This window comes from Glandiceps talaboti, chromosome 1 (assembly GCF_964340395.1).
Source record: "Glandiceps talaboti chromosome 1, keGlaTala1.1, whole genome shotgun sequence".
Taxonomy (NCBI): domain Eukaryota; kingdom Metazoa; phylum Hemichordata; class Enteropneusta; family Spengelidae; genus Glandiceps; species Glandiceps talaboti.
Genome location: NC_135549.1, coordinates 403,493 through 425,000, shown reverse-complemented (window position 1 = coordinate 425,000; position 21,508 = coordinate 403,493). Strand labels below are relative to the sequence as shown.

The 21,508-nt window shown below is 36.3% G+C and overlaps 1 protein-coding gene across 1 annotated transcript in view; it reads right to left on the bottom strand.

Moving 5' to 3' along the window:
• Window positions 1-21,508, bottom strand: part of LOC144438206 (short transient receptor potential channel 4-like) — a 40,441-nt gene that overhangs the window by 9,519 nt on the left and 9,414 nt on the right. The window contains exons 2-3 of the mRNA XM_078127252.1: window positions 6,858-6,985; window positions 1-400 (exon numbers count right to left, since the gene is read on the bottom strand). The exon at window positions 1-400 is cut by the window's left edge and continues 92 nt beyond it. Of these exons, the coding sequence (XP_077983378.1) occupies window positions 1-400; window positions 6,858-6,985 (528 nt within the window). The remainder of the gene's footprint in view (window positions 401-6,857; window positions 6,986-21,508) is intronic.

Genomic DNA, 21,508 nt, shown 5'->3' with positions numbered 1-21,508 from the left:
CTATCGTTTGTTCCCGTGTATCTCTAACTTGACCCAATAAATCGGCTGCAAATTGTTCACACTGATCGGCTAGCTCTGTGTATTGATAGTGAAACTCATAGTCACGGTCACTGAGGAGTCTCATTTTCCAACTGAGTTCAAAAGCCGTTGTGATTGGATCATCACTAGTGAGCGATATATAAGCCTGACTGGCTAAAGCACGATAAACATTGATCCTTCCAACCGAGTATTCCAGAGTAAATTCAGCGGTCTGATGTTCATAGTTGTCTGGGTCATCTACGTGGCATCCGTACTCGAGTAAAATTTTCAGTATGTCGTAGTTGTTATGATGTCCTGCTAGCACTACAGGCGTGATGTCAGGATGGAGCTCGCCTTTGGAGTCACGACAGTTGAGACCTTCCTATAAAGTCAGACGAAATGAGAAAGATTTCATAACTTGCTAAAACGGATACAAAATATGATGATTACTGTTGGTTCAAAGACGTGATTTATTGTGTTAAATGGAGGGGCTAGAGGCACAAGTGAGGAATATTTACATGGAAAGTAAATACGAGCAAATCAAGAAAAATACAGCGCCACCATCGCCAGCATCACCGTCTGAAACTGTACTATTAGCCCCTTCTAAATCAGGAGAATTACAACAGTACGCAATATATCAATCATTTCATTTGAATTGAGTGCTATCAGGTCAAAGAAAAGGATTTTGCCTTGGAAATATACACAGTGAAACAACAATCCACCATCCCCACCACCCACCACTACCCCCATTATATTTCAACACTAGGTTGCTTTTTGAAGATTCTTTGGTGATAAAATCGAAAAACGACTTTCTGTTTACGTTTCATCAGGATCAGTTTTGGCCATTTAAATTAGGGTAAAATATACATCAGGTGTAGCTAATATGACGACCGTATGAGATATACGGTGGCCAAGAGATGACATAGGAACAATACATTTGTGGAAGAAATAATAAATTTTTTGAGAGCAAAATATTCAGTACAAGGATAAAAAATTTCTTTCATAGGACAAAACATTCAAAGATTTTTTTTTTGGGGGGGGGGGATAGAGATAAGCTTGCATGTATATTATTATTCTTATTATTATTATTATTATTATTATTATTATTATTATTATTATTATTATTATTATTATTATTATTATTATTATTATTACAAGTGAAGGGGTTTAAATATTATATAATAATTAATGAAAAATGTTGGGAGGACTTATCACTTATATGGTTGTTGTGTAGGAGGTGTATAGGTTGACGTTTTACACCCACAACTAATTGTTGGAAACAGAGGTTAGTAAAATGACCCCCTTTTTTGAACTCAGGATAAAAAACTTCCAGGTAGGGTGGTTAATATTCAAGTAAACGTGATTATTATCAAAATTATTATTATCATATCATAAGTCAACTTCGTGTAAATTAATGATTATTCCTAGTCGTTCGGCAAAGTCATGTAAACAATAGGCTAGTGAGTTGGTTACTTTCATTGTCTATCTTGCTTGTGTATATGATGTGTCTACCGCACACCGCGTACCACTGCATTGCATACACCGTGCGTGCAGTGCACGTGACATGCGTGATTTGTGTGATAGCTATATATTGCTACATTGTGTTACATTCTAGTGACGTCCGTCGACTTGCATGCACACAGTATAATAGTCGCCATCTTTATAACACTGCACTGGTCAGCAAGCCTCACGCCTTCACAACTGAGAAATTCTGGATAATAATATTGATATTCCTGTAATGATCGATGATACTGTGATCCCCAACTATATTCAGTGTCCTTATCGTTTGAATTTGGCACGTGTCACTGGGACCCGGAAATACGTACATGTATGTACGCATATACGCAAATCGTGTTGTCAGTTGAGTTGGAGAATTTAAAGCAGACGATATTTTATTGGATAAAATCCAAGTACAAACAATAATATACAGTATGGAGTCAACGATCATGTCAACTTGTACTCAAATGTATGTGTACACTTACTTTGAAGATTTTGTGATAAAAGACTGACCCTAGCTGCGTAGATGGAATTCTCAAGGACTGCTGGTATTTTAGGTATTTACAATTTATTCAGGCGATTTTAGAGTTTTAGCATTGCTTACCTTAAGTTTGATACAGATAATTTCAAAAATCATGAAACTTTGTTACACCTGATATCAACAGATATCACCAACTAGTACATGCCAACAACAATGATGTTTTTTCCTAAATTTGAATTTTTAAAAGTATTTTATGTCTAATTTTTCAAAAATTCACATAATATGGGTATTTTGGTTACAATGGCAACTGTTGTTCATTAAAATGACCACTTTTTTGAACACTGCAGGACAAACTACCCTTGGTAGTGGGGTCAATGTGCAAATAAAAAGATATTTATAAAAATATATTTATCAGATTTATAATAAAACATATTAGGACGAGGTGCATACGATGCAGTAGACAGAACAATGGCAAAACTGAATTGCAACATAAGTGTTGCGTCTTTTTAGTACATTGATTGCGACATCGACAAGGGTATATGTTATGTATCAAAATAAAAACGATCCGCTCTCTGTACTACTACTCTGCTGGAAAGCAAGACATACAATCTGACTACGCATTATCATCCAAAAAAATACTATCATATTGACTACATTTTATGAAGCTAACTTGCCTTCTTTATTAGTTAAAACACGATTTTCAAGTCATTTTACATATATTTTCTGTCATTTCATTTTGATCATGGGCCACACCCACAGGGAACTCCAGTATTGTAGTAAATTGATACAGTATTGTAGTAACATTTACATGCTTACCAGCCTTAAAAACACTGCAATAACATTCATCTATGAAATGCCTAAAAAGAAATATTTGCAATGCCCATGCTGTGTTTAAGTCATCGGTGTTATCAGTGATTTCAGCAACTTCCTGTAAATTAATGATTATTCCTCACCGTTCAGCAACTTCAGGTGAACAATAGTTAGGATAGTGAGTTTGTTTCTATTATTGTCTATGCATATACCCCACTTGTATGTCGTGTGTGTACCGCACACACACATAATATGAACCTAGTTGCGTAGATCGAATTCTCAAGGACTGCTGATATTTTAGGTATTTGTATATTATTGTATCCATTTTAAAGTTTTAGAATTGTTTAAGTTTGATACAGATAATTTCAAAAATCATGAAACTTTGTTATAACAGATATCACGAACTCGTACATGCCAACAGCAAGGATGTTTTTTCCTAAATTTTAATTTTTAAAAGAGTTTTATGTCAATTTTTTTTTTTAAATCCACACAATATGGTTATTTTGGTCACCAGGGCAACTGATGTTCATTAAATGACCACTTTTTTGAAAGATATGTATCAGATTTATAATGTGAGATGTATGTGTATATAACGAAAACATACTTTTCACATCTACCATGTTTCCATGGAAACAGCTATCCAATTTCATACAATTTATGTTACACCAGGTAGCACTAACTCATACATGCCAAAAAGATGGAAATTTATTCACTAAATTTGATTTTTTTCAATGTTTTATGTCACATTTTTAGGAAAAATGATTAACATATTATGGTCATTTGGTTACCATGGCAACAGATGTTCATAAAATGACCCCCTTTTTTGAACTCAGCATAACAAACTACCCCAGGTAGGGTGGTTAATTTTACATATTAGCTAACTTTGACCTCCTTCATCATAGTGACATTTTGAAATAGAAATTTGAGTTCGAGATTGAAATTTTCCCTTTAGCATTTTATGAAAATATTCCCTTAAATTACGTTTAGATTACATGAATATGACAAATGGTTAATAACTGCCGTATGTTTCATAAGAGTTTTCATTATTGCAACTCAACGACAGTTCAATGAGTTACATAAACAAATTGCTGAATATTTTCCACTCGTATTGTTATGTTAATATTCAATAAAATTGTTATTTTGGGATTGCATTGTATGTAATGGTATCATGTTAATTATCATACCATATGTTAGCTATTCATTGTTCATTGTTGTAAGTCGGGGACAGTTCAACGGGTTATGTAAGATAAAAATACTTAACATTGGTAATTCACATAAATATTAGCTAAAATAACAATATTTTAGATGACAGTGCATTTCATCATCTGTACCATACGTTTAGTATGAGTTTTCATTGCTAACTCTGTGATAATTCAATAGCTACATATGAGATTAGTGGACTATGATGAACTTTTTATTTTGCATCTTCTTACATGAAACGAATGAAAATCATAAATAACATTTTTAATTTGAAGATTAAAATTACTATTCCGACTGTATTACCCAATATTAACCCCTTGCAACACACAAAGTTCGATCCCTTGATACAACAGAAATACGAGCCCCTTGTCACAACTGAGATACAAACCCTTGCCACAACAGAGATACAAACCCCTTGTCACAACAGAGATACAAACCCTTGTCACAACAGAGATACAACCCCCTTGTCACAACAGAGATACAATAACCCTTGTCCCCTTGTCACAACAGAGATACAAACCCCTTGTCACAAGAGATACAAACCCCTTATCACAACAGAGATACAAACCCCTTGTCACAAGAGAGATACAAACCCCTTGTCACGAGAGATACAAACCACTTGACACAACAGAGATACAAACCCCTTGTCACAACAGAGATACAAACCCCTTGTCATAATAGCAATACAAACCCCTTGTGACAACGGAGATACAAAAACCCTTGTCCCCTTGTCACAACAGAGATACAAACCACATGACACAACATAGATACAAACCCCTTGTCACAGCAGAGATACAAACCCCTTGTGACAACAGAGATACAAACTCCTTGTCACAAGATACAAACCCCTTGTCACAACAGAGATACAAAAACCCTTGTCCCCTTATCACAAGAGAGATACAAAAACCCTTGTTCCCTTTTCAAAACAGAGATACAAACCCCTTGTCACAAGAGATACAAACCCCTTATCGCAACAGAGATACAAACCCCTTGTCACAAGAGAGATACAAACCCCTTGTCACGAGAGATACAAACCACTTGACACAACAGAGATACAAACCCCTTGTCACAATAGCAATACAAACCCCTTGTGACAACAGAGATACAAAAACCCTTGTCCCCTTGTCACAATAGAGATACAAACCCCTTGTCACAATAGAGATACAAACCCATTGTGACAACAGAGATACAAACTCCTTGTCACAAGAGATACAAACCCCTTGTCACAACAGAGATACAAAAACCCTTGTCCCCTTGTCACAAGAGAGATACAAACCCCTTGTCACAAGAGAGATACAAAAACCCTTGTCCCCTTGTCACAATAGAGATACAAACCGCTTGTCACAATAGAGATACAAACCCATTGTGACAACAGAGATACAAACTCCTTTTCACAAGAGAGATACACACCCCTTGTGACAACAGAGATACAAAAACCCTTGTCCCCTTGTCAAAATAGAGATACAAACCCCTTGTCACAAGAGCGATACAAAAACCCCTTGTCACAAAAGATTCAAACCACTTGACTCAACAGAGATACAAACCCCTTGTCACATGAGATACAAACCACTTGACACAACAGAGATACAAACCCCTTGTGACAACAGAGATACAAAAACCCTTGTCACAACAGAGATACAAACCCCTTGTCACAATAGAGATACAAACCCCTTGTCACAATAGAGATACAAACCCGTTGTCACAATAGAGATACAAACCCCTTGTGACAACAGAGATACAAAAACCCTTGTCCCCTTGTCACAACAGAGATACAAACCCCTTGTCACAAGAGATACAAACCCCTTGTCACAAGAGATACAAACCACTTGACACAACAGAGATACAAACCCCTTGTCACAACAGAGATACAAACCCCTTGTCATAATAGCAATGCAAACCCCTTGTCACAACAGAGATACAAAAACCCTTGTCCCCTTGTCACAACAGAGATACAAACCACTTGACACAACAGAGATACAAACCCCTTGTCACAACAGAGATACAAACCCCTTGTCACAACAGAGATACAAACCCGTTGTCTCAACAGAGATACAAACCCCTTGTGACAACAGAGATACAGACCCCTTGTCACAATAGAGATACAAAAACCCTTGTCCCCTTGTCACAATAGAGATACAAACCCCTTGTCACAAGAGAGATACAAACCCCTTGTGACAAGAGATACAAAAACCATTGTCTCCTTATCACAAGAGAGATACAAACCCCTTGTCACAAGAGAGATACAAAAACCCTTGTCCCCTTGTCACAATAGAGATACAAACTCTTGTCACAATAGAGATACAAACCCATTGTGACAAGAGAGATACAAACTCCTTGTCACAAGAGAGATACAAACCCCTTGTGACAACAGAGATACAAAAACCCTTGTCCCCGTGTCACAACAGAGGTACAAACCCCTTGGCACAATATATACAAACCCCTTGGCACAATAGATACACACCCCTTGTGACAAGAGAGATACAAACCCCTTGTGACAAGAGAGATACAAACCCCTTATCACAAGAGATACAAACCCCTTGTCACAAGAGATACAAACCTCTTATCACAACAGAGATACGATCACATTGTCACAACAGAAATTCAATCCCCATATTACAATAGAGATACAAATACCTTGTAACACCAGAGATTCGAACTTCAAACATCAGAAATGCGACTCACCTTTTAACACCAGAGATACAAACACCTAGTAAGATCGTAACACAAGATATACAATCCCCTTGTAATAACAAGATATACGAACAGCTAGCAGCACCAGCGATATTATCAACATACGTGTGAATTACTAGGATGCACAGGAAACCATGACCCCAATGAAGACAAAGCTTACCTGTATTTGGCCACGATGTTTTAGACTTTCACAGATAAGTTGAACCGCATGCGATGATTGCACATCGACTGCGTGTAGAAGTGAATCGTCGATATCAAGTCCTTTGTCCAGTAACACTTTCACCAAATCTAGAAGAAGGAGGGAAGTGCAAAATAAATTTACTTGCTTATCAAGTGGAAAGGGGTCGCCATGATTAAATTGACAACTTTACTCTTTGCTCTCTTTTCCTGTGACTATAAAAAGACAGACAGACAGACAGACAAATTATACTATGTAGATGATCAAAATGGGTAATCGTACAAATGTAAACAGACAAAACACTCTCAAAGTTCTACAAAGGTATTCAATCGATATGATATGAAAGATGTATACGATTTTGTGAAGCCATATTTTTATTGCATGTCTGCGACTGGGGGACACTGATAATCAGCGTTCCATGTACCGATATGTCACAGATGTTCTCCATTGCGTGTATAACCAACACGTACTACACCAGGTTCAAACTGAGTGCCTCCTGTAAGGACAAAACCATAGATTTTTGATCTTACAGACATTGTTGGAATGCTTCTGAGCTATATAAGATGTAGCTCATAATTGGAAAATCAATTATATGAAACTATATGAAATGTGGAGCTTGTATACTTAAGATATTGCCTAATTATCGAAAAATCATTATTTATGCAAATTAACCATTACGATTATAAGCTACATCAGGAAGCTGTAAGGATACAACATGACATGTACTTCTTTACCATCAATGCATATACTAAATTATCTAAATTTAAAGGTTAAAGACATTACCTAATTATCAAAAATGACTATTTATGCAAATTACACATCACACTTAAAAACTACATAGAAACTACAACTAACACATGTGATTTGTTATGGTTGATGTATATGCCAAATTATCTGGAATTTGAAGTGTGCCATGTTAAGGTATTACTGAAAATAATTAATTATGCAAATTACTCATTAAAATTAAAAGCTATGTCGACAAACTTCATATTATGTGCGCGCATTGTTATGGTTGATGTATGTAGTACGTACCAAAATATGTGAAATTAGCTTGCATTCTAAAGCTTAATTACCGAAAATAATTTATTATGCAAATTAATAATATGCAAACATACTTTATATAGGACACATGTGCTTTGTTATGATTGATGTATGTACCAAATGTTGTGGAATTTGAAGTGTGAATTCTTAAGATATAGCATAATTACTGTAAATAATTGATTATGCAAATTATTCATGAAACTATAAGTTACATGAACAAACTGTATACGACATATGCGTTTTTATGGTGAAATACATGTACCAAATTATGCTGAATTTGAAGCGTACATTCTTAAGATATAGCCTAATCAATTATGCAAATTACTAATTAATGTTCATCTAATCTAAATCTAATCAATTCTTATGATTAGTATATCGAAGATTTGTAGTAAGTTTCATTAGAATCGATGCAGTAGTTGTTGAGATATGTCCACAGACATACATACAAAGACAGACACATACATACACACACAAACGAACACAAACACACACACAAACAGACAGACAGACAGACAGACAGACAGACAGACAGACAGACAGACAATAGCATAACATGACCTCCCGTAAGATCATTGCATTTTTAACGCCTTCAGAGACCGATGACTTATAATGTATTGTCATCCAATTTTTTAATTTAGTTATGTAATTATTTGAGCATCTACGACAACAAGAACATTGAAGTTACATATTTTTACTCAGGCCTATCACGTTTTAAAATAAACTATATTGATATTTATTTCAGAACATTGTGCTAGGTATGTTTTGAATAAGGGTTTTGCCACTTGACTAAACTATAAATATTACACAGTAGTAAATATGAGGGTAGAACAGCGCTAAACTGATACTGCAAACAGCCAGATGCAAAAATTGATTTATAGAGACACAAGTGTCATATCATATCACTGACCTCGAAGCTAGAACATCGTATATTCATCAAAAACCGTTTATATGTTTACGTGAAGCAGAACTTGCCACCAAATTGGGAATGTACTGATAATGACAGCGTTTAAGATCAAATTTCATGATCCAGCAAAGACCGTAAAGTTACAGTGCCTGCCATTTTAGAGACATTTATTGTAAATGTAAAACGAGTATCAATATTTTTAAGGGGCATAATGCCATTTGAAGCGGTGGTTTTTTTCTGAATATTCTTTTAATGCATTTTATTTTGAACATATCAAAAGTCTCCGAAAATCTAAGTGGTGGACCATGGCGAAACTGACGTTTCTTAATTAGTGAAAATATAATATTCATGAAATATCATTTGTTTAAAACTCCAGGCAAGTAACATGTGTATGGGTAGGTCTGGAAGTGAAGAATTACCGTTCAATCACATTATGATAGTTAATTAATTAATTAATCAATGTAATTATCTTCACGATGTTCAGAAGTTTATTTCGCTTCAAAGTGTGCAAGTGGTATGTCTCTCGATGGGTCTTGACCTTAAAAAGCAGATGGACATCATCATTAAGTTGTTAAACCTGTCAAACCCGAGCGGGAGTACCATTCATGGATTGTGGTTTTGTTTTATAATATTCAGACATACTATTTTGTGTAAGGATAAAATTCTGTCTTCACTGTGTGGTTTTTGAACACCATATATGTACAAATGATCGTTTAGAGATGATTTCTGGTTCCAATCGTAGGCTAAACCATAAGTATATAGCCTTGACGCTGGCAGTATTTGAGATGCTGTTTTTCTAAACCTTGTTGTCTTCTTCCCAATAGTTTGTGTATCTCTCAGAGGAAAAATGCCTCTCGATTCTATCAATATCCCGTCATCGTTTGTGTCCACTACATGGGATTGTATGCATGTCCATAAAACTGGACTTGAAATTCATAAACAGATATACAACCATGCAAAGAGAACTGTGACAAACTTAGTTCATTCAGCAAAGACCAATTATTACTCTAAACAAATTAGTGAAAGCAGATCAGCAAAGCAATTGTTCAGTATCACAAATCGGTTGCTTGGGAGTAAGAAAGCTTCTCCCACCCCAACAATATTTCCAGCAATTGAACAACCTGAGCGTTTTGTTGACTTCTTCAATGATAAAGTTAAAGCTATACGATCTAATCTTGACACCCAAAATGCCCATCAACCTATGTGTACTGAGCATTGCTTTCAGGGTCAACCTCTCGGTTGTTTCAAACCTGTTGATGCAGAAGTTGTGAAGAAGGTCATCTTGGGTTCTGTTGCTAAGACATGTGATCTTGATCCTATGCCAACTAACCTGTTAATTGAATGCTTAGATGTCCTGTTACCACACATTACATTAGTTATCAATCATTCTCTTTCATCTGGTACATTTCCATCTATCTTCAAAAATGCTCTTGTAAAACCATTGTTGAAGAAACGATTTGAAAAACTATCGCCCTGTTTTTAACCTTCCATTTCTCTCTAAAGTAATTGAACGAATAGTTCTCTTACAGTTAAATGATTCTAATAATCTCCCTAATCCTCTCCAATCTGTTTACAGGCCTTACCACAGCACTGAAACTGCCCGTCTTAAAATCATAAATGATCTTTTAACTGCCATTGACAACGGTAAAATCACTCTTCTTACTCTCTTAGACCTGTCGGCTGCATTTGACACCATTGATCATAATATTCTCCTTAAATGACTTCAACACACTTGTGGTATCACAGAATCTGCCCTATCCTGGTTTAACTCTTATCTTTCTGAAAGAACTCAAATAGTCACGATAAATGGTTTCCAGTCAAATGCATCACCCCTCTCCTTTGGTGTTCCCCAAGGCTCAGTCCTTGGTCCTGTCTTATTCGTTCTTTACACCGATCCTCTTTTCAATCTTGTCAAGAAGCACTTAATTCATCATCATGCTTTTGCTGATGATAACCAACTTTATAAAGACACTAATCCACATAACATAAACCAAACTATTGAAGATATGCAAAACTGCATTACTGACGTCAAAATGTGGATGACTGCAAATAAGCTTCAATTAAATGACTGTAAGACAGAAGTCATACTAATCTCATCTCCTAGACTTTCCACTAAACTTGCTCTTCCCCCTTCCATGCATGTCGGAAACTCGGACATACTTTTCAGTCCAAGTGTAAAAAATCTTGGAGTCACACTTGATTGCAATCTCAATATGGCCGAGCATGTGCAACGCACATGCAAGGCCGCCTACATTCAATTGAGACAAATCAGCTCTATTCGTCACTTTCTCACTTCTAGTGCCACTCAAACACTTGTCTCCACACTCATCCTGTCTCGCTTAGACTATTGTAATGCTCTTCTCTCTGGTTGTCCTAAACACCTCACTGACAGACTACAGCATGTACAAAATGCTGCAGCTCGGCTTGTCTGCAAAGCTAAAAAGTTCGATCATGTACAACCTCTTCTTAGAAAACTTCATTGGCTGCCTATCACTTCACGTATTCAATACAAAATTTCATCCATTTGTTTCAAGTCAGTTGTAGGTATTGGCCCACAATATCTCACGGATCTTCTACATCAATACATTCCTCGAAGACCACTTCGCTCGTCTTGTGATTTTCGTCTTCTCTGTGTTCCAAGGGTGTCAACAAAACATTTGGTGAAAGATCCTTCTCTTACATTGGCCCTACTTCATGGAACCACCTCCCTTTTGATCTCCGCCATTCCAAATCTTTGTCAACCTTCAGACATTCTCTCAAGACTCACCTCTTCAACTGCTAATAACTGTTTTTCTCACTTTATTTAATACACATTACCTTGAATTCACATTTCCATTAACTATTTCTGTATCCACTCTTCCTCTGCGCTTCGAGCTCTTTGGAGATGAGGCGCATTACAAATTATCTTATTATTATTATTATTATTATTATTATTATTATTATTATTATTATTATTATTATTATTATTATTATTATAAATATGTCTTCATAGGGTTGGTTAACCAGTGCTGTCCTTTGTCTTTTGGGTTATTGGTGATGTAGGAACATGTTGTCATTATCTGCTTATCACAATTGTGCATTTTAGGTAGTTTTCTTTATTTTTAGCCATCCTAAATGAACGCACTGTATTTGTTCTGTCTCAGTACCTGCCATTTGAAACTTTAATTTCTCACTCTGAGCTATGACATTGAATATTACATTTTGCAATAAAGTTTGACTCTACTATTTATTAATTGGCATGTTCTACCCTTTATATTGCCTTTAAAGCCAGATTACTGACAACGTGATCTTCACTTCAGTTTGTAATTAAACTGTGTCTTGTTTTTAGTAAACGATGTATTTTCATATCTAGTCACCAATTAGGCTTATACTTGATTCTTTTGGATTTTGCGCCATTAAGATGTAACACAGACATATTACTCCTATCGACAAGTATTCATTTGAGGATTTAAACATTTGTAGATTCTGTTACATCTCTGTATGAATTGTTTTAATTCAGTTTTCTTTCTTTTCAATGTTACAAAAATCATGGTTTACATCATATATAAATGTGTTGATCTCGTAGTTGTGAACGTTCGTTCAGGAGAGGGGGAGGAGTTTGTCCTAAATGAACGAAGTTAATATATTGAGCTTATTATTGTGCGATTGTCAAACAATGCTGAGGATATTGATAGATTTGGAACTCCTAACTTTGTTCGAAAATGACCTTTTCTAGTTCTAATCTTGTCAAGATTGTAATACTCTATAAATACTTTAAAACCATATCAGTGTTAAAAAGGGGTGTTTGTTTCATATTTTTGCACTGATAATATTGATAGAACTGAATCAGAAAATGTGAAGATGGGAATACTATAACAAAAGAACGATATTATAAGAAAGAGTTTGGCAGTTTAGTTTAGTGACGAGAATGATGAAGGGAATGGACGTCCCATAATATCTTCGTGTCCTCGTCGACCCCCAGTATAAGTAAACTCAGTTAATAACACAAAAGTGTATGGGAAAATTAGGTTCCTCCTAAGCTAACTTGATATCAGTACAATGCGAGAACAATATGTACACATTGGTATAGTGATACATTGGTATTAGAAGTACGCAGTGATCCAGTGATATAAGTAGTGACTTTTGCAACATTGTTGGTTAGATGCATAATAGCTATAGGGTTGAAATTTCGGGCAAGATGAATTGCTAACATTTATTGCCCCGATTTTCTGTTGCATAATAACAAAACAGAAATGTGAGTTACCAGACCGGTTTTGATGATATTAAACGGTCCATTGTAGCCTATGTAAGTTGTTTTTTGAAGACCTTGCCAAAGACATAGTACTTGCATGGGAGATTGATATACCTTGTATATGCTAATTATGCTAATTACTAATTAATTAAGATTCTTTGATACACTTTACTGAAAGGGGTTTGATGATGACAAACAAGCTAAATTTATTTCCCACTGTACTGCAAATCAAATGAAATATAGCCTGTATATATTTGTATTAAAATGTTATCAAATTTTAATATGCTGATTATAATTTTACACAATATACATATTAATCATGCTGATGAGTAAACACTTAAATAATTTAATATGAGTTTGTTGAAGATGATAAAAAGATATAACTAGGTAGTTTTCCATTTCAATCCTATACTGGTAGACGTGTAACATACCTTATTGTTTTAGAAATGATGTACACGTATAGAGTACATGTTATTCATATGAAGGAAACTGATTAAAACTGGCAGCTGAAATAATAGGCATGTGTAAATGACATAGGAGATGTCGAATCATCAAATGATGGTCCCAGTATGTTTTTTTCAGACCTATCTATAGACATGTTACTTTCTAGATTTTTTGCGAAAAGAGCATTTTATGAATACGGTATTCCCGCTAATTATGCTAATTAATAAAATCCTCATTTTCACGATGTTCCACAACTTAGATTTTTCTAGACCCTTGATATGTTGTCCAGCATAAAGTTCTCAGTAAGATGCACTAATATAATTTCAGTTGCAATCATGTCCGGTTCAAACCTTATTTTGACTGGACTAATAGACTGCAGTAATATTGCAAATGACGTCATATCTGTAGTCATGTTTACACTTGGAAATAGTATACCCCTGGGTATATCCATGTTCTACCTCATGTGGGAATATTTCACATTCATATGCATGTGGGCATACACAAAATTAACTTGGGACAGTTTCCGGAGACCCTCAGTAGGTGTCCTATATGTCAGGGATCCTTCAGTAATTAGAAGGGGTGAGAGCCAGGGAAAGTCAAGCCTGGTCTGTGGCATAAAGTGTGACCCTCCCCATGTCCGTTGCACTAAAAAATGACCATCCCTCTATCTCCTTTCTCTAAAATATGTCCCTCCCCTATTCAAATATTTCAATGAAAAACATTTTTTAACACCGTCTTCCTGTGGAGTAGTTGTTACAGTTGGCGATTAGTAGCCAGGAGGTCCTGGGTCCGAATCCCACTAGAGACAGGCTATTTTTCTGTAGAAAAGGTCACATCACATTGATAGTTTTTAAAGGCATTTGTTGTTTCTCATTACCATCACAGTGGGCATGTGATTGTTTGAAATCAAATCCTGTGTTTGGATCGAAGTGTCTGAGCTGAATGACAGAACTCCCAAAGACTAGATGAGCGCACATCTGACAAGCCCATAGCACCGAGGTCAACATCTACCCTCCACTGCATTATCACCAATATCTTGCCACGCTCTTCCCCTTTATATTACTCCTGTGAGACCTACTCCTTTCCTCACATCACAGCTAACAGTTAACTCACTGCATGTCACTGAAATGTTATGATATTACTTTACAATGGTGGCAGTAGTGGGTGCAGGATGTGGTAGCAGTAGGATTTGGAACCGGTGACAGTGGTTGGATCATGCCAAAATCACGAAATATTGCAAAGTTAGATAAAAAAATACGTTTCCAGCTTGTTCTGTACATTGATTAGTACTTTTGAAGGAATTAGTTCCAATATGCGCGTAGCGACGCAGTTTGGAAGGTTATAATGTCATTTTTCTGGCATTATTTACATACTTGCATTTTCAGAACAATTTTGCTTTGCCGATGACACAGGGGAAATTACCTGATGCGTGTAATTACAGAACATGAACGATGGAGTGTCAATGATAGTATTGCATTGGCATTGACGAGGGGAATTTACCTGCTCTTGATGTGATCATAATCAGGACACACACACACACACACACACACACACACACACAGTAATTATGGATGCATCTGGTTATTGAGTCGCATCTCATTTGTGGGTATCGAGTCCCCTTGAGAACCGACAGGATAGGTCTGTAGTCGTTTATGCGGGTAATGTCAGAAAATGTTTTCTGCAACGCAAATATACCATACACACGAAGTTACTTCCCCAGAGGCAACGTGTTTCGGTCAGAAAAATGTGCCGTCTACCTTCAGCTTAAAGGAGCGATATCATTAAATATTTTTCTGCTCGGTTGCTTGATAGACCGTGACATGATTTGGCCTCTGTGGTGTTAATACAATTAGTACAAATTAGTAGTACAATAACTATGAAATTATTAATTCATTGCAAATATAAGAACAAACGTGATATTCAAATAATGGATGTTTCTATAATGTATGGGTCATTGTGATTTACAATTTTGCCTTCAAAAGTTTGACTTTGTGAGCCCCAAGTAACGCGTACCTTTCGATAATTATATAATGCAAAAAGTGAGTGTGAGTATGGAGTGAAGTGTGCAAAATCGGCGCAACACTCGCATTCGGAAAATGTATTGACACTATTGCCTATTGAGTGTCTATGCAAATTATCAATATCTATGATGAGTCAGCGAAAATGAACACATAAATATGGTACACGGAATATAATACGCCAGTACTACCACCACCACCTAACACGTCTAATACCTCCACTACCATCACCACTATTGTCACCACCAGCAACAACAACGTTATTATTACCACTAACACCTACCACCATAATCCTACCACAACCAACACCACCACCGCCACCAATAATATTTACAACCACGACCACTATTACCATAGGAGCGGCGTTGTGGAATACAAGTATTCTGTGTACTGTATTCACGAGTTATAGTTCTCATTACCAACACCAACACCAAAACCAAAACCACAATACCTCCATTACCACCACTATTTGATACCAGCAACAGCCACTATTGCCACAAGTACCCTAACAATACAATACCAAAATATCATCAATACCACCAACATCCTGCCACTACAATATCACCACCACCACCACCACCACCACCACCACCACCACCACCACCACCACTATCATTACCATCAGCAACAACAATGTCATTGTCACCATCTTACTATTAAAAAAAAACCAATAACGTTAAAATGCAGTCGCACCAATAAAGATACAGATCCTGAGATACAGTTGAACTGTAATTTTAATAAAGATGAGATGATTCAGGTAATAAGCTTGTACTACGAATTTATATAACTACAGAGATTTAGCTAGTAGATATATTGATTTATGGACGAATCATTAGCTTTTCCATTGTATTATGAAGTTGCATATGAACACAGTTAGCTCATATTGTTAATGAAATAATATAGCAATATAATACATAAACATACTAATGTTTATACAATAGACACTTTTTGATAAGAATGATTTTTATTTATTTCCTTTTGTGAAAGTGATAATGAGCGATTGCAAAACAATGTTCTTCAGAGGATATCATATGTATTCATACTTGGCAAAATGAATAAAGGACCAAAGGGAAATTATTCAGTTACCAATTGAATATAACACATTATTTCATTATAAGGAGGCATTGTCAGGTGTCAATGTGTTCCGATACTGATATCGGATACAGTGACATTGCTTCATTCTTGTTTAAAGAGTGTGTGTGATTGATTCTCTTTACTTTTTTGTCTCTTCTTCCTGCTTAACATACATACATACATACATACATACATACATACATACATACATACATACACACACATATACATACATACATACATACATACATACATACATACATACATACATACATACATACATACATGCATACATACATACATACATACAACAAATACATACATACATACATACATACATACATACATACATGTTCTATAGGGTTATTTTTGGTGCGTGTGAATTTTAGATCTTGTTAGGCGTATAACCGTCAATCTCGCGGTTGTCGTTCTATAGAAGAACATTGAGATATAGTCAGGTGTTAACCTATATTGTCGTGCCTTGAAATCCTTGATAAAGAATTTTATTCGAAACATTTGATTGCATCTATTCGGACTGTCTCACTCGTTCCTTATTACATACATACATACATACATACATACATACATACATACATACATACATACATACGTACATACGTACGTACGTACACATAACTTTGACATATTGCAAAATATGACATGTACGCTTTCTGAACAAACAGGGAATAGTTTACTTATGTATGAGAATGTAAATTTGCGAAGTCGAAGAGACCTGTACATATAACACGATATAGCCATATACCAGAAACAAGTATATATGCCATGAATAAACAACATAATTTACTTGAAAGCGGGAAGTTAGACAACTGTGTATGGACATTAGAAGTATGACTACACAGAGTACCAGCAAATTTCGATTGGCATTGTTGTACTTTCACCATTTCATTACACATATTAAATTGTTAACATGGTTCACTAATTACGAAGAAATGCCACAGACCTTCCAAGAAAGCGGCCAAGGTATTGCTATATGTTTCCATGGCAAGGACATATACTGTATCGTAACAATCGTCAGTTTTGTTGTTGTTGTTGTTGATGTTTTTTTGTTTGTGTTGCTGGTTGCCGCCATATATGATTCTTTTACCACAAACGATTACTGTTCATCGTCGCAATAAAAATGAAAACAATGAAATTACTGACATCGATATTTCATCCGATATGTATGACTGGAGGAATACTGTTCTATTAAATTGTATTCAGGACGTCCAAGCATCAATTGCAACATGTAATTGAGTAATCGATCTTATTTTCTTTTATCTCCCCGGCATTGCTAAATTAAATTGTTATTAGGTGAGATCTTTTATAAAATTCTCTCTTAATGATCCTAGTCAATTCCAATTTCAGTTAATGGGATAATCGGACGATTTTCGCTGCAACCTAACTCACTGATAGATAATTGATCTGAGGTAACAAAATAATGATGATATTTTAGAGTAATTGTTGAATCTATTGAATTGAAATGATTAACCTGTCCCTTATAGCATCGCCTGTTGAGTTTGTAGAAAATACATGCGTGAGCTTAAACAAATATGTCTACCGTCCGCATATTGTGTAGTGAACAAATTCAATATGTCTGAGTGGCAGCAATTCTTTTGTACCCAGTCTAAACATTGACATAAAACAGATGTTGCCAATGGGTAGATTTATTAATCAGTCTAGCACGTTTTTAACAAAACCTCAAAAATTCAAATGTGTAATATTTCATTATAGTGGAGTAATCTCTTGTAAGTGGAAGATTAGTGTTGTTATTGTCTGATGCAAGACAAAAACTGTCTTCTCATCACACATTATGCATAGCAAATAATTACTTGTCGTGGGAGGTCCCTCTAGATCTTATATTCTGCCCCATATAGAATTGTATTTGTGTTCCTACTACCCGCAATAGTCAGATTTTACCCTCGGGTATATTAAACTTTCATATATGGTAATTGCAACAGTGCTGCTTACAAAGTTATGTAAGTTGTTAATTATATTCACTATACGAAAAGTCATATTTAGCAGGTAAATCTTTAGCAGAGGATGTGCAAATGTGGCGAATATGAGACGAAGTGACACCTTTGACTTAATTTACCCCCGGTGATCTCTCCCCTGGGGGCTGTAAACAGTCAAAAGTGTCACTTCGTCTCATACTACCCCTTGACAGAGATGGTAGTTAGGTTGGTCACAGGTAGGGTAAAGGTGGGTAAATTTGACTTTTCGTATAGTGATTCGTCTTTCATTTACTTATTCATGAAACATATAACAAGTGGGACCCTGCTAAAAGTGGCACAAACATAAGTCGAGGAATATTAAGATTCAATATAAAGATTTAAATTCAAAGTTGGTAAAGAAGAGGAAAGTTCATTATGTACAATGAAAAAGCGTGAACGTAACATACTCAATGGGGTCTAGGTTATTTTTTTTATAAGGACCACTCATTTAATATCAACTAAAATATATACGCTGTACTGAACAAATTTTCATAAACAAGTTTCCTACTTGTCAGATGCAGTCTTACGGGAAAATGCCACGTGAATTCACTTATAAGTGAATTACTCAGTATATAACTTGTACGCAATAATATCCATGAAAATAGCGTCAATAGCGTTGCAGCACAACTGGTTATACTGTGACGTCATATATGATTAGCGTATGATAACATTGGGTAGCTCAACATTACATTGAGTTATATATAACATAGACACCGATGAGAATAGTACTATCAATTATCAAACCTATTTGTTGGGCATTTTTTGAGTTTTTAGTTTTGAAAACAAACATTTTTTCGATTTCATATTTATATCAACTGTAAGGCTTTCATGTCATCAAACATGTTTCATCTACATATCCTTAGAAACATTCCAACAACATTTTAGACTGATATACCCATTAGTTGGGAATTTTGACTAAATCAGTCTAATTTGCATTTGAACAATTTGGTCATAATGTCTTGAACTATTCTTCACCGAGACACCTTAAAGAACGAACATTGCCACACAATTTCGGAGATCTACGCACTACCTTTTTAAGGCTTGTAAGTTATTTTAACATAAAGTTCTGCATCTCCACTAAATACCAAAGCAATAGGCCGAGGACTTTTAACTTTAAAGTTACATGTGCTGGAGTAGAATATGTTTTCCCTTATAAATTGCACAGTAAATGCATCCATAAAACCTAGGTTTACTGAGGACATATACCCTCAATCGTATTAAAATACATTTAGATATTCATGCTTTGTTGCCATAGGACAATGTTTTGAGATGGACAGACAGATGGCTGGACGGATAGACCAATACATAGACCGATAGATAGATAGATACATAGATATATAGGTAGGTAGGTAGATAGGCAGATAGATGGATGGAGAGCTAGAGATGGACAGACAGATGGCTAGATGGATGGATGGATAGATAGATAGATAGATAGATAGATAGATAGATAGATAGATAGATAGATAGATAGATAGATAGATAGATAGATGCATGCATGCGTACATACATGTACATGCATACATGCATACATACATACATACATACATACATACATACATACATACATACATACATACATACATACATACATACATACATACACTTGATTTACATCCAGCAGACAGACAGACAGACAGACAGACAGACAGACAGACACGTATTTCACCATGACTATTGTACTTGCTAACCGTAGTTCAGTCAAACTAGTAAGATAATAATCTATCATTCTAATTCATGTGAAAACGTAATAATAATCCCAGAAGCAAGGAGAGAGATATGGAAACTGATTAATCCGTTTGAGTACAATTCAAGCAGATAATGATGCATACCTTTCTATTAATAACCTTTAATCCGACAAGATAATAATAATAATGTTTGGTTCTTATATAGTGCTTTCCCATGCCGTGCGAAAAGCGCTTTATAATTATTACCCCTGTCTCGGATCAGAACGGCACAACGACCATTTAGTCTTCCTCAACTCCCCGGGGAGCATACAATCCATTGCAGCCATTTCAGCGCATAGGATTAAAGCCTTCACATTGCAACCTACATCCTACCAGGTCCCAATTATACAGCTGGGTTGACTGAGGCACAGTCGTGGTTCAAATCTTGCCCAAAGACTTTAGCCATTCAGAAACAAACAGCAGGCCGCGACAGAGCTCGAACCTGCAACCTGCAGATTCCAAGCCGGTCACGCTAACCATTCACCCATCATGACTACACAACCTGCAACCTGCAGATTCCAAGCCGGTCACGCTAACCATTCACTCATCATGACTTCACAATCTGCAACCTGCAGATTCCAAGTTGGTCACGCTAACCATTCACCCATCATGACTTCACAACCTGCAACCTGCAACCTGCAGATTCCAAGCCGGTCATGCTAACCATTCACCCATCATGACTACACAACCTTCAACCTGCAGATTCCAAGCCGGTCACGCTAACCATTCACTCATCATGACTTCACAACCTGCAACCTGCAGATTCCAAGTTGGTCACGCTAACCATTCACCCATCATGACTTCACAACTTGCAACCTGCAGATTCCAAGCCGGTCACGCTAACCATTCATCCATCATGACTTCACAACCTGCAACCTGCAGATTCCAAGCCGGTCACGCTAACCATTCACCCATCATGACTTCACAATCTGCAACCTGCACATTCCAAGCCGGTCACGCTAACCATTCACCCATCGTGACTTCACAACCTGCAACCTGCAGATTCCAAGCCGGTCACGCTAACCATTCATCCATCATGACTTCACAACCTGCAACCTGCAGATTCCAAGCCGGTCACGCTAACCATTCACCCATCATGACTTCACAACCTGCAACCTGCAGATTCCAAGCCGGTCACGCTAACCATTCATCCATCATGACTTCACAACCTGCAACCTGCAGATTCCAAGCCGGTCACGCTAACCA